Here is a 24,735-nt window from a genome sequence, read left to right on the forward strand (position 1 = left end):
AGGAAACAATAGGAACCACAGCTGAAATCTGACCTGTTAACAAAGAGCAGCACATGAAGTTTCTCAAGTATACATAGCCCTGGAGCATTCTGAATGATGGCTATGTCCCCTTGATTTGGAACTCGTTCATATTTTGCATTGTGATCTGTATGTTGAAAGGAGAAATGGCCCCTTTCTTCAACAGTGTTACCTCCTAGAAAATTATTGGACATCTTCCAGGAATGTGAAGCAAGGGCTAGCTGAATAAAATCACCATTCATAAACATCCAATCTGCTCCATTTCCACTGCTGTTGTGTTTACCTTCTTAAGGAAAAGCACAGCAGACAAAGAGCAGAGGAACAAAGCACATGGTGACCAGAGTATCCCAGAAAGGTCAGTGAATCTAGTGGTCTCTCTAGAATCTAGTAGTCATCTCTAGACCACAATCAGGTTGGGCATCATAACAAATAGTCAGCCACCTGCTTGGTACAATTTCCTGATTATGTTCAATAAAATACTAAAACTTTCATTTGTGACATTAGTGCAAGTGTTTGGAATTTCCCCTGTTAGCATCTACAGGACTCTCAGCATTCCACATAACTGGCTAACAACAGATCCACATCAGTTTTGGCACAATTTTTTATTCCTTTCCAGCAAATTTACTGAGGGCCAGTGACTATCTTTACTTTCCCCATAACCAAGATCCTATGTCTTCCTACTCTATTCTCTCTAAAAAACAAATTGTTTTGCAAGAAACTATACAGTGGGTACATCTACATGAGATGTTTACTGCGGAGCTGCCTAATTAGCTCCACAGGAAAGTCACAGCATTTACATTTATGGCCTTATTAGGCCATAGTAAACTAATAACTCCACTGCTGAGCCATGCTGGAGCAGCCCCAGGCTGGCAGGTTGACCCCTGCCCCCACAGGTCTCCTGTCAGCTGGGGCTGCTCCGACCTGGTTCAATGTGCTGTAGTCCCAGGCACACATGTAAACACAGCACCTGGGAGCAATAAATTCTGGCATGATGTGCACTAGAGTTATTGCATCACATTAATTTCATGTGTAGGCGTGCCCTGTATGTGTCAAATTACATTCAGATGTTTGAATTATTCTTGGCAACTTTACAAAATCATATTTGTTGCCTCACTTAAATAGCATAGTGGTATGGTATCGATATCAAGTACCTTTGCTAAAGTCTGCTTGATGCAGAGCAGCTTCTCCAATCCTGTTTCCAAAGTAAGGAATTATCTGTCATTATCTAGGCATCTATACATTTATAGCACAAGCATTCATATTAATGGGATATATTCCATCTGTTGTCCATCTGTGATTCTTTCTTTCAGTTCATTTTCACAGAGGTTGATACCAACATAGGCTTGAGACCATGACGTATGCCAAGTTTCAAGGAGATAGGTGCAGGGGTTTCTGGGAAACTGCACCTCAAAGTCTTGAAAGCAAAACTCATGTCATGTGTGTGTTAAGCCACAGTGGGATGAAAAACTGCAGGGGTGGTAGCTCTGGCTGAGGCCACCTATGTCCTTGAAACTTGGTAGGCTTTGTGGCCTCAGCCAGAGCTATCACCCCTGCAGTTTTCACCCCACTGTGGCTTAACATACACACATGACATGAGTTTTGCTTTCAAGACTTTGAGGTGCAGTTTCCCAGAAATCCCTATGCCTATCACCTTGAAACATGGCATGTGTCATGCTCTCAGCAGAGGCTACCATCCCTGTAAGTTTCATCTGAATCAACCAAAAGACAACAACATTATAGATATGTCATTGATTCCCCATTATACTCTATGGCCGAATCTCCAAATCAGCTCCGAATCTTCTGAAGCAATTCAGCTGAATCAAATTGGAAAAACCATTCGGATCTCCGAATTGAATCTCTGGTATCTGAATCAGCCAAATCTGAATTGAATAGTTCCCTATTCGCACAGGCCTAGGACTGACCTCTTAGTTAGCATGCAAAATTCTGCTTTATCATCCATTTTCTGGAAATTTGCAACTGTGGTGAATGTCCAATCACAAAGCAAGAAAACATCAAAAGAGCTAATATGCTTATGGCTGGCTCTTCTGATGCCGTATAGAGTATGAAATGATTTCTTATTCCTAGAAAGCATAACCCTGAATATGCCAATGTAGCCAGGATGAAGGGGCTGAATTAATCTGTGTACATTTGTATGCCACAGGCAAGGCTTTCCAAATTATTCACTATATCCAGGGTTAGTGTCCAAGACAAATATTCTCATAGACTGCACTCAGGAACATGATTTTTTTCACATCAGCTGCTCTAACACACTACTAAAAACTCACATGTGAAAGCCAAACCTTTTAGATTTTTTACAAATACAACCCAAGCTAGAAGGCAGGAGAAACTCAAGATTACAGCCAACTCAGTCAAAAAAAAAGAGAACATTTTATTTAGTTTTCCTGGTGTCACAAGCTCTATTAGCACAGCAAACATTTTTGGTACATCTTGAATTAAACATAAGTCTTTCTTCCAATTCTTCAGTATTACTTGCAGATATTCTTGTAACAAAATTAGTTCAATTTTATCAAAGTATAATTTTGTTGCATTGATGGAAGAAGCCAGTCTTTTTTTGTTCTGTTCTCAATTATCAGAGTTTAGGAACAAATTTGGGCTTGACAGACAATTTACACAACCTCATGGAATACAATGAGACTTCCAGGGTTGCATGCCAGAGCAGAGTCTTTCTTTGCATGCTTATTTTGCTTTTCTAAAATATCATAATTTGTTCATCATCAAGCTGCTGCATTTGGAATAATATTAAGAAGTCGAAAAATGCCAACAGTGTTATGAAGAAGGCTTAATTCAAATGCATTATCAAGGTTGAGAGGTTCTTTTGTTTGTTTTTTTTAGTGTATAATGATACAATGATCACAAAGCAAGGAATATTCACAATTTTATGTCTAAATTTTGCAGCCAGCTGATTTGCCTCAAGTGTAGGATTGTGCAAATCCAATAGAGTTCCATTAAATGCACAGAGAGGACATTCAGAGTTGATGTGATTCAAAGCTCAGAGGTGATGTGATTCACAGTCTCAGTTCAGTGAGATAGTTCAGCCCCATAAATGTACCAGAAATCCACATCTGCCATGTCCTGTCTTCATTCAGTTTAGAGAAGACCAAAAATGTCTAGGGAGATCAAAGTTAGCTGGTCTAATGGTGGGATTTGTAATACTAATTTCTGTATTAAGGGGTGAATTGAGCCATTGCTGCATCCAGGTATCTTGGAGATTAATGAGTCTTGCTCAAGTTGAATTGGTGTTCTTCAAGCAGGATGTCTAGATTTTAAGCTCAGATGCGGTAGAAGTTTAAGAGATCTTCATGTATAGGCAGCTGCGGGTTATTTTTTTTTCTCCATAATTTAGATAAGGCATTTTTTCTTTTTAATGGGAGAGGATATGTGTGTGAGAGGGAAGAAGAGAGTGAGCAAAGTGACTGGCGTCCCCTGCTTACCTCTGCAGGAGTGGCTCCTGGAAGTGGCAAGTGGAGATCACTGCAGCATTTCTAGAGCAACCTGACCCTCCATCTTGGCAGGGAACACGTCAGCAAAAGTGCTTCCAGCCCTGGTGAGGGACCTGGAGAGGAGGCCTGTAGCATGCTATGGAGGCAGATGCTGAAGCAGTCCCCTGACAGGGAGCAGCAGGCCACCAGAGCAGAGCCAGGAGACCAGGCAGAGCAGCACAATGTTCGGAGGAACACTGGTTCCCTAAAACAACCTCCAGCAGATGTCAGAGCAGATGTGGGCAACTCCAGTGAGACAGGTGGCGGAGAGACAACCATAAGGTAAGAGGAAACCAAGGAGGAGGCAGATTGGGTGAGAGGCCTGAGTGTGGGATGCATTTCACCTAGAAGCCCTGTCCATCTCAGGGGTGAGAGACCGACTTAGGGGAAGCATACCCCAGGAATGAAGCCTGCAGACCAAGAGAGTCTGAAGGCAAAAGAGGGGCTGTGGCCAGTTTGTCAGGTCCCATGATGATGGGACATTAGATTTAAGGCCAGTAAACCTGTAGAATGCTTTGGGCAACAGGGTTTGGCCAAATAAGCTGGACTGCCTTTAAAGGTCTCTGTTAGGAGGGGTTTACCTCTAAAGAGGTGGGGCAGAACAGCAGCGGATGCTGCCACTTTTTTGGTTTTGATTTCTGGGTTTGTTGAACTGAGTTACACACACTATTAGTACTAAGGAGGTTGGCAGAGCAGCTACGAACCTTCTAGAGCTGTATAGAGAAGACAAGGGCTGGAGTGAAGGTCAGTTGGGTTGCAGGCTGCTACCAGGGGCCACTACGAAGACCCACACCAGCAGATAACATCATTGAGTCTGGGCATTGCCCATCTTCATCAAAGACTGGAGGTGTTTAGGGTAAGGTAAAGGAGAAATCTGGAGCCCCACAAAGAGGCCAGGGTGCTGGACCAGGAAGGTTGCCTGCAGGGAACTGCCTCTCAAAAACTATAACACCAAAGTCGTGGCAGAAAAAGAAACTAAAACCAGGCAGCCCAGGTGATATAGCCCAAGTGCCACCCTGCCACCCCACAAGTAGGCCAACAGCCCCCTGGGAAGGGCCTTAAGCCATACAATACATACAGGTGACACAGTATGTTACTAAGAATAGGAAGCCATTGAAGAGGGGTGGATCGGATTGTATCTGTAATGATTTGCAAGGCTCCCTGCACCCCCATCACCCTGCCACATCACTGCAAACCCTCCCCCCAGGTGCTGTCATGATTTCATGTGCCTCCATGTCCCAGCCTTCCCACATCCTGCTGTGGCATCCCGGCACCCATGCCCAAGCAGGGAGACCCAGGAGGTGTGGTGTGTCTTGCTGGTTGCCCTGCTCGACTCACCAGATACTGCAGGATATAATGCATGCCCATTTAAACCTGATGTGGCAGTGGCTCACCATGGTGTGTGCCCTAATGTCCACAAGCCACCAGCCAACTGTTCCACTCATGCCCACCCACCAGAACCTGTGCCTACCAAGCATCCAGGACTGGGCCACTGACATTCACACAGCTGACAAGGATGAGGCTATCGGGGATACCATGGATGCCAGGGTGTTCTGGCATCACCTCCAATAGTTACCATGTGTGTCCTCCACAAGATCTGTAAGATCCCAGGGGGAGGTCTTCCACAAAGCCTGGACCAAGGACCCATGCAATACAAGCACATGCATCACCTGGATGGAGGAGAGGTTGAGTCTCCCTGCTGATGACGGGGCAGAAGGCTGTCCAGATCTACAAAGCCCTGGTTGACTACCTCCTCACCCATGTAGACCGGGAGTCCTCCCCAGATTAGTAGGGCCAGAGGACTTCGGGCCTTTGTACACACAACAAAATTGGCCTTTAAAGTGGCTTAATTGCCCTTTTGCACCACTTTAATGGCATTGCTATTTACAACCTCAGCGGTGTATTTTGCTTTAAATTACTTTGTTATGTAGCAAGGTAAAATTCATCCAGGGTATTTTAGTTTGCTACATAACAAAGTACAATGGTGTACAGGGCACTGGAGTCAATGTGCTCAGGGAAGCTCAGGCTTGGTGGGCTTCCAGCACCCCATGCACCATCCCTGCTGCCTTCTCCCACCACCAGCACACCCAGCCACCCTCCTGCCACCTTGCCACTCTGCCTCAGGGCAAGCCAGCTGTTCCTGCATGGTCCCAGGCAGTGGGAATGGTGCACAGGGTGCTGGAGATTACCTGCCTCTCCTGCAGCGGGGAGGGGGGCGAGTTACCATCTGGCCAAGTGGTCTCTAAGCTGCGGGGGGCCCTGATACTTCCCTCCCAGGTGGCAGCACCCCCAGGCAGCACCTGCCTGCTGGCACCCAGCCCAGGCAGTCCCAGGGGGCACCGCCACCGTGGAGGGAAGCACTGGGCCCTGCGCAACTCAGGGGCTATAAAAACAGGCAGAAGCTCCTGCAGGCAGACTTGACTGAAGGAAAATAAAAAGTGGCAATGAACCTGATCTTTTTTTTTCTTCCTGCCGGAGCCTGCCTGCCTACCTGAGCTGCGCAGGGACCCAGTGCTTCCCTCTGCAGCTGCAGTGATCCCTAGGCAGCTCCTGGGTGGGCTGCTAGTAGGTGGGAGCTTCCCAGGGGGCAATACAGTTGCGTAGGAAAGCACCAGGCCCCCGCGTAGCTCAGGCAGGCTCTGGGAGGAAAAAAAAAGATCAAGCTCCTTGCCAGTTTTTTTTGCTTCCGTCAAGCCTGCCTGCACAAGCTGCCACTGGGTCACACAGTTCCTGAGCTGCAGAGGGCCCAGTGCTTTCCTCCATGATAGCGGTGCCCCAAGACTGCCTGGGCCAGGTGCCAGCAGGTGGGTGCCACCTGGGGGGGTACTGCCACCACGGGGGGAAGCACCAGGGTCTCCTGAAGTTCAGGAACCTCTCAGCCCGCTGGCAGCTCACCTTGCCCAGCCCACCACAGGAGAGGCAGGTAGGCTCTAAGGATCAGACCCCCCTAACCCTTGTGTACACGCGATGGGGGTTTAGTTTAGTTTAGTGCTCCCTACATTGACATGGTAGAAACAGTGGGTTTTAAAAAACCCACCATTTCAATTTAGGGAGAACTAAACTGAACTAAAGCCCCATCATGTGTACAAGCACCTTTTGAGTGCCCATGCCCTAATACCAGGCCATGAGTCTCCTGCCCTGGGTTCCTCTGGTCCTGCATCCTGGGCAGCACTGCCCACAATCCAGGCTGCCTGGACACCATTTTCCTTCTTCTCCCCCACTTCTCCCCCACTCCACCTAGGGGCAGACACTAGGGTGCAGAAGAATGCAGTGCAAGTAAGAGATTTGCCTCAGTTTAAAAAAATGATGTGGCTGCCAACTTTTTTTTAATAAAGAAAACTTGTTGAGAATTGTCTGTCTCAGCTTGGACCCAACTAACACAAACCAACAAACATTTGGAGGGGGTGGGGAGGGCATTGAGAAAGGAGAGAAAGAATCTTGAAGGTGCAGTTAGGATGGGGAGTGGGGAAAGGGATGGCGTCATGGGGAATGCTGCAGGGGCTGAACTCAACAAACACAAAACTTTGGAGGGCAGGCATGGGGTAGGGGGATTTGACCAGGCACCCTACTTTCCGTGGTCAGGAATAAAAACCAGGGACCTCTGTAGGAGCTGGACAGGTTTGTGATCCCAGACTCACTGTCTGTCTGAGAGAATTGCAGGGTGGAAGACAGCTGCTGGGCCTGGAGGGGAAGGGATGGGCAGGGAGGCATTGCCACAGCAGGCACCATGGACTCCTAGCTGTCCAATAGGGGACCCCCAACCCCTTGGCCTGTGTCCCTGGGGCCCAATCTCCCCCTTCAAGGACCCTAGACCTGCAACCCTTGCCTATGTCTGGGGCTCCTGAGTCCCAGGGCTGCCTATCCCTGCCACAGCTGTGCTGCTCCCTTGCAGTAGGACCCAGGCCAGGAGTGGAACCACAGGGAGTGAAAGAGCTCCCTGCTGGGCCCCTGGCTGGTGGGTGGACAAGCTGGGGCTGGTGGGCTCTGTTGCACCTGGCCCATCAGGCTGGTGGGCCATGCCCCCTGCCCCATTCCAAGTGCCCATGTAGCCTTTCAGGACTGGCCTAGAATCACTGGGGGGGGGGGAGGGGGGAGCTGCGCATATGAGATGATCACCAGCAGAGGGGAGTACTGAGTTGGGCCCAGAAGGCAGGCATTGTCCCTGACAGCTTTGGCATTGGGTCTTTGACAGCCCAGTTCCGCTCCCCTCATCCATTGCTGCTCCCTGATGTGGACCCCACCAGACACTTTCCTGCCTCCTCAGACCATGGGTCAGTGACTCCCACATGCCACATCCCTTTGCCCCCCAGAATCTCCTAGTCAGGGCATGGTGGGGAGCATTTCCCCTCACCCACCACTGAGGGGTCCCTCCCATGGGACCCCTGTTTCTGTTGCCCCAGGGAAGAGTCCCTGGAGTAGGGCTCACCATGCAATGAGGGGTTGGGCAGCAGCCTCTCTTACCACTCCTGCCTGGGATGGTTATTGGCTCTCCACAGGAGGTGGTGCTAGTGCAATTCAGGGATGTCATAGGTGGACCCCAAATGATCTATGACCCTGTGCATAAACTCCTTATCCTGGTGCTGTGACTCTCTCAGCTCTGCAGTGACATGGGTTGTTTCATCCAAATAGCGGGTGGCTATCTGGAGCCCCTGTGCATGTGCCTCAGCAGCCTGGTCCTGTGCCTCAACAGCACATCCCTGCTCCTCTGCTGCCCAGGTATAAGCATCCCCCACTGCCTGCCCATTTCCCCCATCCATATCTTGAGTCATTCCTCATGCTGGTCCTGCAGCTCATGGCTCCAGGAGTACATGGCGTGTACCCTGGGCTCAAGAGGCTATGAACAAGAGGTAGGGGTTGAGAGTTGTCCTGAGTGGTGTCTGCACTGTAAGAATCAAAACCAGCTGGCACCCAATTGACTTTACCCACAGATCAGATCAAAGGGGAGGGGGAAAGTGCTGGAGTGCCACTTTCCAGCCTCTCCAAGTACACAACTTGGGAGTCACCCTGGCAGCAAGAGCAGAGTGTAAGGTGGCCACTGACATAGGCAACGCATGGGGGAGGGCATGGGGAGGCACGTGGCCCCCCTGAGATTGGCCGCCACCATCCCCGGCTACTGCGGGCGGTTGTTGCTCGCCACCTGCACCCCCCCACCCTTGCCACCAACACTGCCACCAGCGCCTGTGGGTGGTCCCCGCTTGCCACTCACCACTCGCCACCCCCCTCCCCCACCAGCTGACACAGCCACTGGCATCTGTGGGTGGTCCCCGTTTGCCTCTCACCACCCCCACCCCTCACTGCCAACACTGCTGCTGGCATCTGCGAGCAGTCCCTGCTCGCCACTCACTGCTGACACTGCTGCCTACAAATGGTGCCCCCCATGTCAGGAGGCACCAGTTGTTCATGGCCATTGATGCACCCCCAAAATACAGGGCAGCCTCTTGATGATGTTGGACCACACAGCCAACTAGGAATGAGGGGTGGGGCCAGTGGGCCCCTTGGTGAATCAGCAGCAATGGGCAGGGCCACCACCTTCCTCCCTCCCTGGATGGCTCTGAACCCCTCTCCTCCTGGCTGCACACCACCCTACCTCTAGGTACAGCCAATAGAATCACATGGACAAATGACTAACATGTATTTCCACCAATGAACTGAAAAACAGGACTTTTTGCTGTCTGTTCCTCATCTATAAATGGACAGGGGACAAAGGGTTTAAACACAGGATAGTTCAGTGTAAAATAGGACCAATGGCCACCCTAGCAGAGCAGCTGAGATAATGGTTCACATGCAGGACTCCTGTAGTCACATCTGTCCCTGTCTTGGACTGCGAAGGAGGACTGGAGGTTTTTTTGCTAGAGGGACTTATTCTCATTCCTGCTGTACTACATCTGCAGTGGTTTTCATACATAGCTGCATGTTATCTCCTGTCCCTGACCTCAGGGTGCCCTCTGCCAACCAGGCCTGTGGAGATGCCAATGGGGGTAGGGCAGCATACACCTGCAGTTGTAGCTACAGTTTACTTTGCTTGCAGAGCTCAATTAACATTTTCAGCGCCTTTAAAAATCTGCTTGAAGGGACAAAAAGGGGAAGGGGGAAAGGGAGGGGGAGGGGAGGGTGGTTCCGCATGACTGTTTGTGGCAGCTGCAGTGAGGCTCACTTCTCTCTGGAGGTCAGCTTGGCCCTGAAAGATAGGGCAGGGATGTGTTAGTGAGGCAGATTTATGTTTCCATAGAATGAGACATGGGCTGATAAGTGCCCCAGGCCAGGGGGAGGAAGGGAAATTGGTGCCTTAGCTGATCTTCAGGACCGTAGGGAGAAAGTTGGGGGTGGGGAAGTGAGGGGATGAAGTCACTGCTCCACTCATTTTTGAAGGACAGAAACCTTGGCAGTGTTCGCTCAAAGTCTGAGAGGTCAAGTTCCAGGGTGATGGGGGCTCCTAAGAGATAGAGGTCACATGCCCAGACTCTAGGTCCTGGGTCCCATTGTCCATGGCATTGGAGCTTTTCTCTCTATCCTGCATCTCACACTCCATGCTTTTGGCCATGGGTGAGAAGATATCCTGGGAGCATGCTTCCAGCAGCAGGTACACCTCAGCTCCTACATCCTGCGATCAGCATTCCCTCTAAGCTGTGTGGCATGCGTGGCCATACAGGCACACCTAGCAGCGCTGCATGAGCATGCCTGCACAGCCATGCAGACCATACAGCTTAGAGGCAATGCTGCCTGTGATGATGCAGGGACCAGCACAATGTACCAGACTCCTTTGGGGCCAGCTTCAGAAGCTCTTGCTCTTTCCCTGCTCTTGCCTGGCAACCTGCTCCTGATCACCCAGTTGCCCCAGTGCTGGGGCTTCCCTGTGCCTCCTCCTCCACTGGAGGGGTCTTGTTGGCAACTCCTCCGGGCCCCTGGTGATGCTATAGGTTGGCAGGGTGTTGACAGCTCTGTCCTTGGCAAGCAAAGAGGAAAGCTCCTTGTAAAAGGGCATTGTTCACCCCTGGACCTCTTGTTGGCATCAAGCATATGGTGATACTGACTCATCACCTTGGTCTTGGTGCAGCACTCTGCCTAGTCCCTGTTGTAGCCCTGTGCCTACATCTACTGGATGATGCAATTGAAGACATCTCTGTTGCAATGCCCTTCTGTATCTAGTGCTGAATTTCTTCCTTGCCCCAGATGGTGATAAAATCTCTCATCTCCCTGTACTCCCAGTCATGTGCCCCAGTTTCACTGGTGGCACAGGATGGGGTGGGGTTATCCATGGTACTGCCCATGGGGATTTGGGATCCATGGGTGGGTGAGGGTCTGGGTGCAAAGGGGTGGAAGGAAGGCTGGAAGGGTGGCAGGAAGCCTGGAACAATGGATGGCTAGAAGATGATTCTGACAAAGCCCTTCACCCCTTTAAGCTGCAGACCTAAAAAGCCTTCCAAAAGGCCAGGTGGTCATGAGCTGGGTTGCCTCTGTGCAGTCCCAGTCCTGAACTTCTGGCCCCTGACACCTCAATGCACTAGAAGTGAGCCACCCTCACCAGGTCCTCCCCAGCCAGGTCCTACTCAGCAGGGGGATGGGGGAGGCATGCCAGGCTCCACTTGGCAGGGTGCCTGGCCCTGGAGCTGCCTGGGAGGGAGTGCCAGTGCAAAGGCCAGGCTTCTGTGGGGCTGTGCCCATGCATGGAGGGGGTTTCCTGGGCTCCTAGTCATGTCCATGGGGTGACTCATGATGGGATACGGGGGCAGGGCCTGGGGACATGGGTACCCTGATGCCAGGGCTGGTGCATGGACACACACCCCTCCCCCTCCCCAGCCTGGCTCCACCTCACAACTGGCTGGAGGGAGGCCTTGAGGCTGGGAACTTAGGCTTCACTGACTCTTGTCAGTGACAGCTCAGGGGCAGGGACAGCAGACAAGAAGAGCAGACAAGTTCTGGCTGAGGTTAGAGCACCGCCCTGTCGGGAGGAGGGGTGAGTGGGGTGCCACAAAGCCCCATGGGATGCTGGCGGAATGCAACCTACTGTGACTTGCGATGGGATCTGGCACAGACTGCTCAATAAGCACTCTAACCTAAAGCACTTTCATCTGATACCACATCCATCCAGTGCTAATCCACCATTTTTAACATTCTCTACATGCTGTGACCATCTGTTCAGTTACAGTTGTAAACTGCTTTCTGTGTGCTTATCATGTGACAAGTGTAACATCTGTACCTAGCCAAAAAAGCATTATCATTGGCTAAACATACATCTGAAGATAGCCACTTAAACAGGCTAATCTTTAAACAGTTGAGCCAACACATAAGACCAGTCAGGGGCATGAAGTATGCTAGTAAGTCTTTTCCCCTATTGAGACCTAACCCTTTTTATAGTTTTTGTGCACACCACAATAATAGTAACATCTAATCAACAGAAGTAAAAAGAACCCATTTCAAAGCTGTTTTTGAAAACAACACAGGTTATATTATAGTTTCCTTCTTAATTGAATTGCTTTTTCTTGTAAATAGCAAAAAATAGAAACACATGTAATAGTTTATACTGCTCCAGGAAAATTCTAAGTTTAAAGAAAAAAAGTGACAACATTTCAATTTGTCTTAGATTTACTAAAGGTTTTTTGTACTACATCTAAAAGTTGTGACTTTAAATTGTCACTAACACAACAGAAGTGTTGGGGTTCCTAGGAACTCCAAGTTTCTCAAAAAATGTTACTTCCCTAAATAGAATTAGACATTATTTTTTTCAGGTTGCCAAATACAAATACTTGAATAAGACACCTTTTCTTTAACCACCACCATTGGTTACTTGGAATTGAGGAACTTTGTTCCACATTTGGCCGCCTATAAGTTCATCACGGGGGCACAGAAGGGAATTGGTGAGTATTTATTCACCAAGGCGCCCCCGGGGGTTACAAGAAATAACGGCCACAAGCTAGCAGAGAGCAGATTTAGATTGGACATTAGGAATAACTTCTTTACAGTTCGAGTGGCCAGGGTCTGGAACGGGCTCCCAAGGGAGGTGGTGCTCTCCCCTACCCTGGGGGTCTTCAAGAGGAGGTTAGATAACCATCTAGCTGGGGTCATCTAGACCCAGCACTCTTTCCTGCTTATGCAGGGGGTCAGACTCGATGATCTATTGAGGTCCCTTCCGACCCTAACATCTATGAATCTATGAATCTATGAATTTGACATCTTACTAGTTAAAGGGGTGGGCAATTATTTGGGCCCGCAGGTCACAAGGAATTTTGTTGAGGTGTTGTGGGCCGGGTCAGCAACCCAGCTCCACCCTCCCCAACAGCTCACCGAATTCCCTATATAGCATGGGGCTGTGGGCAGGCTGGGGATGGTGTTCAGAAGGAGCAGGTGAGGCCAGGATCACAGCGTGGGATCACAGGGTGGTGAGAGTGCAGGGCCAGGGCCAGGGCCCAGAGCAGAGCTGCAACCTGCTGCCCACACACCCCTGTGATGGGCGCAGGCTCTCTGGGCAGGGCCAAGCAGGGAGTAGATTGTGGTTCACATCCACCTAGCTAAGCGTCCTGTCCATGCAGGTCCCAGCCAATGTCCAAGGAAACAGTGGGACAGTGACACTGTCCTGATCTCACTGACAGTGACACTGTCCCAATCTCCTTAGGGCAGTGACAGTAAGGGCCCAGACCAGGGCAGAGTCCCATTTCTGCAGGCAGAGACATTCACTGAGCGCATCATGGCTCTGCCTCAGTTTTGCGCTGTCACTGCCCCAAGATCCCAGGGTTTCCTGCTCCCGCCCACCCATCCTGCTCCCCACCAGCCTGCGGCCCCATGCTACCTGCTCAACCAAGCAGCCTGCCTGAGTGGGTCCCAACCTCAGCAATGGGTGCAGGGCAAACAGGCCAGGGTGCCCAGGCAGCAGGGCTGGGTAAGGCAGCAGTGGCAGCCAGGAGGAGTTGCCCCCACTGCTGGCCTGCCAGGAAAATGGAGTCTGGCAGCCATACCGCCCCAGCCCCACTGTGCGCCTGGGCATGCGTCATGGCCCAGGCTGTCCTGGGCTGGACATGACTGGGGGACCTGCTGTGGGCTGAGCAAAATTGCTTCATGAGCCAGATCCAGCCTGCAGGCCATATTTTGCCCACAACTGTTCTAGCAGGAGGGATATATTGCATCCATACTGATGTATCTATTGAGATTGGAAAGTGGCTATTATAATAAGCAAATAAAAAGTGTTCTGAATGTGCTCCTAGCACACAAGGAAATGAACAGTGGTGATTTTTTTTTAGTTTTTTATAGATTTGTGCTACAAAGGCAGGTTTTATTTTCTTAGACAAATGCAATTTCTGCTTCTAGTTTTCATTAAAGACAGAGTTTACATTTACTTGGGGTCACTGACTGCTTCTAAGGCTGCTTTATTCAATGCAATGAATCTGAATTGGCCTAGCACTTTATTAAATTTGATGTAAAATATCTTCCTCTGTGGCCTCTATCATTGATAAAGAAAGTGAAAGCAGGGAATCACTTACCAGTCTCAGAAGCTGTCTTCACAGAAAGAAGTTTGACACCCTCTTTATCTGATGGGGCTCTGTTTTAGTTGGAAGAAGATAAGCAAACAATTACTTTTGGATACAGGGGAGAAAAGACAACAGACAGAAAAAAGTGGAGCTGTACAACTACCCCTTGAGACTTAGCTCATAGGGGATAACAAATGGAGTAGGAGTTTAATCTCCAGTCTAGTGGAAAGGGAGCCAACACAGAGAAAACTGGGAACTGGTGTACTTCAGGCCATTCTGCAGCAGCAAGTGAGGGTTAGCACTGCCGGTCTCCGTATGTATGAGAAATGCGAGCTGCCTTGTTCTCAATCACATATTTTCCTTTTGGGTATTTTTAAATATGTTAATGGGCTTTTTATATTTAAGTAGAGAAAAGCAGAGAGAAGCACATTCAAAAATTGCTGCATTCCTGTGTCCTGTGACTAGGCTGACAGGAATGCAATGACATGGTCTAACTTACTGTTCGGTTCCATTCTCTTGCCTCTCTGGAGAAGAAAAAAAAAAGACCAAGTTTATGTTTTTGTGACTGTATAGAGTTTGACTAAATAAAAAGTTCAAGCTCAGCCAATACTAGCATAAGCCTAATTGGCAATTTCATAGTACTGCAGCAAATACACTAATAATATTTTTATTAACAGGAATGTTAATTTTTACTCATATAACTCCTTTCACTGACAGAACGATCTCACCACAGTTTTCTGGTGTCTGGTTACTCTCTGTCCTTCATGTTAAAGTTGGTCCTCTTTGCCTGGAATAATTAACTACTTTTGGGCTAGGCAAAGAGCATGAAATCAATAGCCTGTGAGAGGAAGGGAGATGTGGGTTCCAGGTCCTTCTCTAATAGCTGTTTAAGTATTTTACTTTAGGTTGGCAGTGAAACAGGGCATTGAAAAAGTTATAGGTCTCTCCTTCTCCCAAGTGAGTGCAATAAGTAGTGAGCTCTAGATTCACACAAATGCACTCTTTCAACAAATATTTAATTTTGCCAAGCAAAGAGGAAAAGCATCAATAGGAGTGACTGCAAACAGCCTGTCCCAAATTCCCTATCACTTAAGTCACTCGATGAATGAGTTTTAGTTAAAGCGCCCCTGCTGCCATTTTAAAGTGTGGGGGTGCTGATACATGAGACGCAGAAGCTGGCTGGAGTGTGGTAATTACCATGCTCCAGCAGTCTCGATTAATTATGTTTGCTATGACCCACTGTAACTACAATGCATCGAAGCAGCCTCATGCCTCATGTATAGGCACCCGATTTAGGGGTGAATTCTGGGAGAATGTAGGTTTAATCTTCTCAGGCAAGGGAGGGAATTGAATCTAGGTCTCCTCATTTTTGAGAAATGTTCTAGCCAATTAAATTACTGGATAAAGAGCTAGTAACATCTCCACTTGTATAGATGTATTTGGTGTGGAGTCTGTTCTGCCAAGTAGCCTTTACGTGCAAGTCCCTGGTCTCTCCTGAATACACTTTACCCACCCACTCCTCCATTCATGCTCCAGACCTGGAAATAAGCTGGTGAAAAAGCTCTGGAGCATCCCTCTGCAGCCACTTTTAGACCTTGGCCTTCAGCATGCTTGGGAATGCACACTGTTGATGACCCCAAAGTATTTTCACTGGAATATTTATTTCTATGCTTGGAGCATGCATACGAGAGCATATGTAGAGTGTGGGATGTGCTCAAGAACAGTTCAGCTAGGATGCGAGCAGTGTTCATGAGCCCTGAGAATGCCTACCAGATCCAGCCCTGATGCTGAGACAGGCAGTGGAAAGAAAGCCTAGTGAATAAGACATGAGCTGGATGCTGAGCTGCTCTTGCATACTTGTCAGAGGTACTTTAATTTGGAAACTTTTGCCTGTGTTAAAAACTATCAGCTGGCCAAAACTATATTTTGGCCAGCTGAAGCTAAACAAATACTTCAGGAGAACTCATAGATATTCACTGATTTTTTTTAATGAATTTGATTTGACTCAGTTCACATTCATAGAGGGAAAAAGCAAGGAAATTTTCTCTATCTAAATTTTGACTCTTAAGCTTGGAGCATTTAGTAATTTCCCAGGCAAGTATCAGAATTTCCTTTCTATATTTTTTTCAGTTTGCATTGCCATTTGCTAAATTTAATACAATTTCATTTTACCTAGGCTATTTACCTTGGCCTGAACCTTGAAGACCTTTTTGTAAGCTCCAAGCCCCAGGAATCACATAACTAAATCCCTGTACAGAACTCTCAGTTCATGCCCATTTACAAGAAGATAGAGACTATATTTGGCTTCAAATTCAAGTACCCATCTCAATGGTACCTTGCTTTTGCCTCTAACTCACTAAGTTGGCCCTTTGCTGTATTTGGCAAAATTAATGCAGTAGAGTTGCTTCCCCATTCAACATGTTCCTCTTCAACATCTTATATAGAATGATTTATCAAAACCACTGCTTATTTATATAAATATTCTTTGTCCAGAGATTTTTTTTATCCATTTATATACTTTATGTGTACAGAGAAAGATATAATTATTTGTTCTATTTCTCCTAAAAGAAAACATTGATTTTCTCCCCTGTATTTTGAACAGAGCTGATTTTGTTTAGCAGCAAATTCAACTTATTTTGCATCCTGCTGAGCCAAGCAGTTCCTCTCAGTACACAAGATTCATTGATAGAGTCAGCACAGCTGTTCATCAGGTAACCACAGCATAAGGGGGAGCATTAAACTCCGTATGTTGTTGTGCTCTACAAGCATAATCAATATAACTGTTTCCTTCCTTACCCATATCATACACTAGTCTTGATAAAGAAGTGTTTTGTTTTGTTTTGGGTTTTTTTGTTACTAAAAATTAGAAGGATTAGCTATCAGATTGCAATTAAATGTGTATGGCAGGTCAAATTAAAAAAAACAGCAATATTTCTCCAATATGTTATAATGTATTGAAGACAGTTTGCATAAAGAAAACTGTTGAACAAATACCTGGGGTTGTCTTCCGGCACATTTTGCACAAGGCCACCAGAATGAATACAGACAATGTTATTACTATTAAGGCAATCACAACTGGCAAAATAACATCTGCAAAAGATGGATAAAATTATTTTACTGACTACATTCCACTTGTAGAACTTTAAAATATATTAATATAAAGTAAATTAATGATGTACCCCAGCCCCTCCCACAGCAGCAGCAAGAGCTGTTCATTTCTCTTCTGTATATGTTGTTCCTCATATATCCACTAGGTGGCAGGCTTGCAGCTTTTTGAAAACAAGGCTGTAGGCCGCAAGGCCTTCCCTCCCCCATCCCTAGTCATTCTGGAGCCTCTGTCTTCAATGTCAGTTGCAACTATGCGGAGAGTGTATTTCTGCACACTCTTCCTTAGGACATTGTTATAATTTTTCCCTGCATTGGAATATTCAGCTTGTAACCTGTAATCACGATTAGGTCACCCCAAATGGTAATAGCCCCATATAATTTGTCATCACCAATGTTCCAGGAGCTTGTTTGGGTTTTTTTAAGTCACATACAATAAAACAAGATGAATTTGGAATGTAGTGGCTAAAGTGATTATTTCTCCTTTATCATGACAAACACCGAAAGACATGTAGAAATTGCTATCTGGTAACATTTTTTCTCTGTACGTACAACCAGGGATGTAGAACACAAGCTTTCTTTAAAAATGAGGGCATTTCTCTCCTTTTATTATTTCCCACCATCTGCCATTTCCTGACAGGTGTTTCCCAGCCAAGAAGAAAGGACGTGTAAAAAGAAGTTATGTAATAGTGATGCTTTTTTGGAAAATGTACATGACAGCCCCTGTTTTTCTCAGGTATAATTGTTCATAGCTTCATTCTGTCAGGCTCATATTTAACAGGCTGTAACCCAATGACCTAGAGAAGAATGCTCCCAAGTCTTCCTGCAATATGGGAGACTTAGGTTTGATTCCAAACCAGGCTCCAGCACTCCTTGAGCTGGCAGGAGCTGGCAGAGCTGAAGAGGCAGAGTACTGCAGCATTCAACAGCCACCTTTTCACTCTGATTAAATGGCGGTATTGCCAAGATACTGGGAGAGTGGGCTTGTTCCTTGCTTACTGTGCTGAAGGAGTAATAGATTCAGACTCTAGGGCAGAACAGTGGGAGATCATTTGCGTCACTCACCAGCAGTCTTTCTGCTTTCAGCTAGAAGCACTAATATTAGTGTCTGTTATATTACCTGGATCCAATGGAAGGGCTGACCTGGATTGAAAGACAGGAGCTGCTAAGAATAGCCTAGGAAGGAGGATGATATGGGCAAGTGACATCTTCATGGCTCCCCCAAGGATGCAGCTCTTTCCAAAAAGTTTGTTGAAGCACTTAAAAAATGTATGTATTGGTACTGAAGTATTGGTATTCAAATTTAGAGCAGTGGTTCCTAAACTAGAGGTTGCAATGCCAAGTGGGATCTGAGGCACCATAGAAATTCAATGGTAAATAGTCAGGTTTGCACTGGGAGTGGGGTAGCAACCCTGGAAGACTGGGAGTTTCTGTCTTAGAGAGACACTTAGGTTGTGTGTAGCTACACAAATACTCTGGTCTTAGAAATCAGAGCTGCAGTAATACTGCCCCACTAGATGCATGTGTTATACTATATAGTAAGTAAGGGCCTATAAATAGCATTCAGTTGCCAACTGTTTGGAGATACCCTGACCCCTTTGCCTGGAATGATTCTTTTAGGGTTAACTTAAAGGTTTGTGAAAACAGAATGATTGAAGGTCCCTCTACATGTGCAGGTAAAGGCACAATGGCACCTAATATGTGATGCACGCATGTATGGCAAGAGTGCAATTGTGGGATCACGCAATAGATCCCATTGCACCTTATTGCCAGTGCCGGGGGAGCCTGGGATTGTGATCCTGGGCTTCTCCTGCACCAGTTCCCTCAGCTGAGCCCCACAGCCAGTGGGACTTGCAGCAGGGCAACATTCCCTGTGCTGTCCCTGCTGTGAGACCTACAGCTGGCATCAGCCGCAGGACTTGCAACAGGGGCAGCGCTGCGAATGCCGCTACCACTGTGAGCCTCTTCGGCCGTAGGGCTTCCAGTGGGCAGAAGGCTGCTGCTGCTGCTGCTGCTGTGAGCCCTGCAGGTGATGAGGCTCACAGTGGTGGCATTGTTCTTCCCACTGTTGGTGCTGTGAGCCCTACAGCTAAAGAGACTGCCCACTCTGTGAGCCCCACAGCCAGTGAGGCTCAGTGGCACAGCAGTGTTCTCTGGGCTGCAAGCCCTGTGGCTGGCAAGGCTCCCAGCAGGGCCAGTGCAGGGAATTCTGCCACCACTGCCAGCCTATCAGCTGTGGCGCTGGTAGTGCGTGGTGCACCCCTGTGACTAGGAGCCTCTCTGTTGATGAGCTCCCAGCCAGAGGGGAGCAGTGGGACACATGTTCAATTAATTGCATGATTAGAACAACCTACAAAGTTACTACACATTTTTTGTGGAATAACTGTGTAGCTTACTGCTTGTTTTATCACACCGGTAACTGGTTGAACATATAGCTGGGTCACAACTGAAGGCAAGATAAACTGGTTAATCATGCCTTAAGTGTAACATGTACAGGGGGCCTGAGTCATACAGTTCCCCCTTGTCTTCACTCCATGGGGTAGCCAAGTTCAGGCTTTTCACTTGCATTACTTCACCCTCAGTCCTTGGGAATAATTGTACAGCTCCAAGGTAAGAGCAGTGTCGGCTTGATGTTCATTAAGCCCTGTTTCTCTTTGAGAAAAGCCTTATAACAAAGACAGTTAAATTAGTTTTGTAATAGGGTCCATGGTCCCGTAAGGATTGAGATAAGGCTGCCAATTTCATTTTTGACAGAACCCCAATCACTCGTGCAGTACCACGCGGCTCTGCTGCAAATTCTAAAGATGCAGCATGAAGGAACATATTTACTCACTAGAAAAAGGGGAGCTGTCCACTATCTTGTCCTTGCCTCCAGAGTGGCCAGAACTTTCTGGAAAAGAAAAGAGTAGTGTTTTATGGTCAATGTTTTGTTATCATTTTCTCTTCACCTACCCTTGTTGGATTTTTATACAACCAGTCCTGAAGAGAAGCACAATTCTCTCTATCTTCCTCAACATGGGTGCTCAGAAGAACAGAGAAAATACCTTTCGAGTTGACAGATTGCTTCAGTGACTTTGAGCCTGGAGGAGAAGTCTTCCATGACGGTGGGTTTTAGCTGAAGGGATTCTGCAGTGGGCTAGGAGAAAATACTCATCAGGGACAAGGTATGTGCACCCTCACAGTGATTATGTGGCACCGTACCTTGGCACAATCTGCTCACAAACACACTAAAAGTGCATACAATACACAGTCTCATTCAGGAAGTTCAATGTTACATATATTTCCAACAAGGCCAAAAAAAAAAAAGAAATCAAAAAAAGGTGGGTGAAACTTAAACACACATTTGAAAGAAGTCTGACTAAGGGATCTACAAGCAGAAGCTAATAATAAATGAAAGAACACAATGAGCTAAAATGTTAGTAGTCTAACTGCTTTCTTGAGTCAGGTGTTTCAGTGGGAGTTGGATGCTTTCTCTGCTGCAGTTATAGAGAAGAGAAATGGTTGGTTAGTATAATCAACAGTAGGTGTTCTCTGGGGATTTTCCAGAGTCTGTAGTATAAGGCACTGTTTTCTACCTTCAGGCACTAATCTGAATTCGAGTCAGGTATCAACTACCAAACAAGTTTATTACTGCACTGCAGAAAGGTTATAGAAAAGCAAAATCACTGAACTTAAGAGAAGGCAAATGTCTATGCTTCTCTGCTTGCCATTCTCATCATACACAAATTAACAAAAAAAGGTTTGAGCCCTACATGCAATAGCACATGAGCTATCGTGCACCTAGAGTTGCACATACAATTACTGTAGCTGGGTGTGCAAACTAGGCAACTGCCCAAGTACTATGGGGTACTAGTTACTAGTTACCCCATAGAAAATCCCCATGGGGTACTAGTTACCCCACAGAAAATCTAGAGTAAATGAGTGGGTTACATAGGCTCATACAATTGTGTTCATAGCTCTAGTCAGTTTTTCTCATGTAGCACATGCTTACTGCAGAAACTGTTACCAAATCCATCACCACTTAATGGTTATCTGTGTGCTCTGAACACTGGTGTACCTTACATTGCATGTACATTACAGAGTTAACCTGCTGCATGTCTCCACCCTGAGGTGCCTAACAATAATATGGTCATAATAGAAAAGTGTAAGCATTTATATAATTCATCTATGACATGAAAAATAGCTCCCACACAGCAAAATACAGGGAGGAGAGCATGTTAAAGATACATAGTGGGATATAACAGGGGTCACATATATATTTTTCACTTATGTTACAGATAGCAACCCTGTTGGTGCATACGTGCTGTCCCCAAGTACTTGCAATCTAACCAGGCTAGGATTAGTTGGAGAGGCAAGGAAATTAAGTATTATTAGCCGTATGTTACATATGGGAACTAAGGCACAGAAAGAGCTTAAGTTGTTTTTATAAGGTGGCTTCAGAGCTAGGAACAGAATAAAAAGCTCCTGAATCCTTAGTCTAATGCCGTAGCCTCAAGGCTGTCATCTATGAATGGCATAGATTTCTTGTAACAAATTGAAAATCTGGTCTATCTAGGTTTTAGAGCTTGGGCTCATCTGATGAGAGCTTCAGGTTTTCATAACAAACTATTCTGTTCAACTATAAAATAATACCTTGCCTACAACTGCAAAAGGAGTGAGAGGGGCAGGATCCCATCTGAGTGGTCACTGACCCTCAGAATACAGGTCATCTGCTTGGTGAGGGTTAGGGCCATTGGGCCCCTTGGCCAATCAGCAGCAAGTGGCAGGACCACCACAAAAAGGCCACCCTCTCTCCCTCCCTCCCTCCAGGGCTGGTGTGGAACCCTGCTTCTCCTGGCTGTGTACCACCTTATCTCTAGGCACAGCCAATAGAATTGTGAGGACAAATGGTTGACATGTATTTCCACCAATGAACTGAAAAACAGAACTTTTTTCAATCTGTTCCTCATTCAGTAATGAACAAGGGACAAAGGGTTTAAACACAGGATGGTCCAGTATAAAACAGGACCATGGTCACCTTAATCCTGTGGCTTGTTTTTCCAAAGGCTTTCTGGATATCATAGGTTTGCTGCAGTTTCCATACAAATAGATTCTCAGAACTGTTTAACATCCAGTGTGAACAGGGTGTCAGTGCACTAGACTAAGAGTCATAAGACTTGGGTTTTAGGCCTGGCTATTACTGATTAACCCTGTGACCTTAGCAAGCTCTTTTAGCTCTCTGTTTCTTTTCCTGACCTGCCTTTGGCTTGCCTTAGCCCATAACATGTTTGGATGGGGATTGTTTTTTAATGTATAGTGCCCAGCATAGTGGGGCCCTGTTCTCAAAAAGGGCATCAACTAATATAATACAGGCGATGGCAGTAGTCCAAGGCCATTATGTCTGCAAAATCAGAAGGTTTCTTCAAAGTACAAATTAGCTTTTCCATGGTGTCTATCTGTGATGTGATTATAATGTATGGCTAGAGTCTGCTATCTTAGACACTTTATGATGGTTAATTCTAATAATTTTCATAATTCAATGCTATTGCTTCAGATTCTCCAAAGGAATACTAGCAAACCATTCATTACCTACCTCTACTACTATAGTACGAATTAAGCAAGCAAACAAAATGTACAAGATCAACTGAAACTGGGTACTGATCTACTATAGCAACAGAAACAAAAAAGAAAGGCTTGCAGCATTAAATACCAGTCCGCCTCATCCCAAGTGTGAATTTGGAAGATGCACAAGTTACAGAGAATAATCTATGCAGTATCACTGTTCATATTGAACTCTACTTGGACAGATTAAAAAAAAAGGCTGCAATATTTTACAGAAGCCTATCAGAAAAAGAAAGCAAATCTAAGGTGCAATCTATACTGGTATTGTTATTCAGAAAGAAAGAAGAAAATCCAGAATCCAAAAAAAAAAAAAACTCTGAGAAGAATGGAGCCAGTACCTATCAGTGTACAGCTGGCATTTAGTAAGTGTCTTACAAACATAAATGCCTAATTGAGAGAGGTAAAGGACACATCTTCAAGTGTCACAAAGCCTTTTAGAGATGAATCTTCATTAATTACTTTAGTGCTCTTAGCTAGCAGTTTGCAAAGCAGCAGGAGTCATAGGCATTGTTAATGAGGAAGAAATGGACCTCATATCACATAATGCATAATGTTTATTGGCCCACTACTGTCAGCTGCAGTGTCCACTTCAGCAATTTTCAGTGCCATACAGTAATTCTTGCTATTGTCAGCAAGCTGCTACCCTAATGTCTTGATTAGAATTTGTTTGGAAATTAAGAAGTTTGTAGTAGTGCTGAAGTGATGATGTTGCCATGATGATCCAAGAGATATGCAAGAGGCAAGAATTTTTCTGGGTGATAGCTTTTATTGAACAACCATATGGTTGGTATAGACATAGGCAAGCTTTCAGTTATCACAGTACCCTTATTCAGGCCTCACAAAGTTTGTGAATGTTTCAGATGGGGAATCTAGCCACAAACAACAGTTTTTATGATGTTATATTAAGCCTGACTTACACAAGTAATATACAAGTTACAAAGAGTTGGGCATATAAGTTTGTGAGTAGGTGCATTGAGATGGGGGCTATGCAACTTCAGCTATTTTCATCTGCTGTGGACCTCACTGCCAGCACCCTTGCTTTTGTGGCCTACATACCTGATCACAGAAAATAGGGCTAGATTTATAGCTAGTGCAGGGCATGATTTCTGCTAAATGGGTGCCAACCAGGATCATGTAGCTTGTCTCCAAAGCTTGCATAGAGTTTTCCACTTCTTTCCTGTGTGCAATTCAATGTGTTACATTTGATCTATGGAAGTCCTTCACAGTTTAGGACCTGGCTTTCTGAGCATCTGTTTTTCCATGTATGCGCTGCCATAGCAATGGAATGCAGCTAGCATGTTATGAATGAAGTAAGATGTTTTGGGGCTCAAAAGCAATGGCCAACTCATTTTAACATGCATAGTAGGGCTGCATGAAGCTTTGGTAACCGATTCAATTTGGAGAAGATTTGGCCCGATTCGGCGACAGAATCTCCAAATCTGCATCAAATCGGGAAACCAACTAATAGGTCCGAATCGAATTGGAAGCCTCCAAATTGATTTAGAAAAGACTGTTGTGGTGGGCAGAGCGGGAAGGGAAGGGGCATGGGGGGGAGGGATTGGTTCTGGGACTGGGACAAGCTGCCCAGCCAGGGCAGGGGGACATGGGACTGGGGTAGTGGGGTGGGGAGACGCAGGATGCGGGTGCAGCAGCACTTGGAGTGGGCGCGATGCTCTGCTGCTGCTTGCCCAGCTGGCACGGGTGGCGATGCAGACGTGGCTCATTCTGGGCAGAAGGGGGCAAGCAGCAGCAGGGCATAGCCCACCGCTTGCTCAGCCGGGGTGGGCTGGGGGGCAGGATGTGGGCACAGCAGCGATGGGAGCAGGGGCTATGCCCTGCTGCTGCTTGCCCCCTTCTATCCAGAGTGAGCCTTGCCTTCTTTGTGCCCCCATTCCCACCCTGGCTGGACAAGCGGCAGCAGGGCATAGCTCCTGCTCTGAGAGCTGCTGAGCCCACATCCCGCCCCCTCCCACCCCGCTCCCTGAGTCCGGGCTAGACAGCTTGTCCCAACCCCAATACTTCTCTCCCCCACCCCCTTTCCCTCCCCCCTC

At 46.8% G+C, this 24,735-nt stretch overlaps 1 protein-coding gene across 2 annotated transcripts in view; it reads right to left on the bottom strand.

Moving 5' to 3' along the window:
* EMCN (endomucin) overlaps positions 1 to 24,735 on the bottom strand; it is a 112,365-nt gene that overhangs the window by 18,744 nt on the left and 68,886 nt on the right. Inside the window, exons 4-8 of one of the 2 annotated variants that reach the window (XM_019488056.2) lie at positions 19,917 to 19,973; positions 16,973 to 17,068; positions 14,478 to 14,502; positions 13,991 to 14,049; positions 2,384 to 9,696 (exon numbers count right to left, since the gene is read on the bottom strand). In XM_019488056.2, coding sequence (XP_019343601.1) covers positions 9,686 to 9,696; positions 13,991 to 14,049; positions 14,478 to 14,502; positions 16,973 to 17,068; positions 19,917 to 19,973 — 248 coding nt within the window. In that variant the 3' untranslated portion in view covers positions 2,384 to 9,685. Of the gene's footprint in view, positions 1 to 2,383; positions 9,697 to 13,990; positions 14,050 to 14,477; positions 14,503 to 16,972; positions 17,069 to 19,916; positions 19,974 to 24,735 lie in introns of those variants that run through there. The other variant, XM_006264504.4, reaches the window with a different exon arrangement.

Source organism: Alligator mississippiensis, chromosome 2 (assembly GCF_030867095.1).
Source record: "Alligator mississippiensis isolate rAllMis1 chromosome 2, rAllMis1, whole genome shotgun sequence".
NCBI lineage: Eukaryota > Metazoa > Chordata > Crocodylia > Alligatoridae > Alligator > Alligator mississippiensis.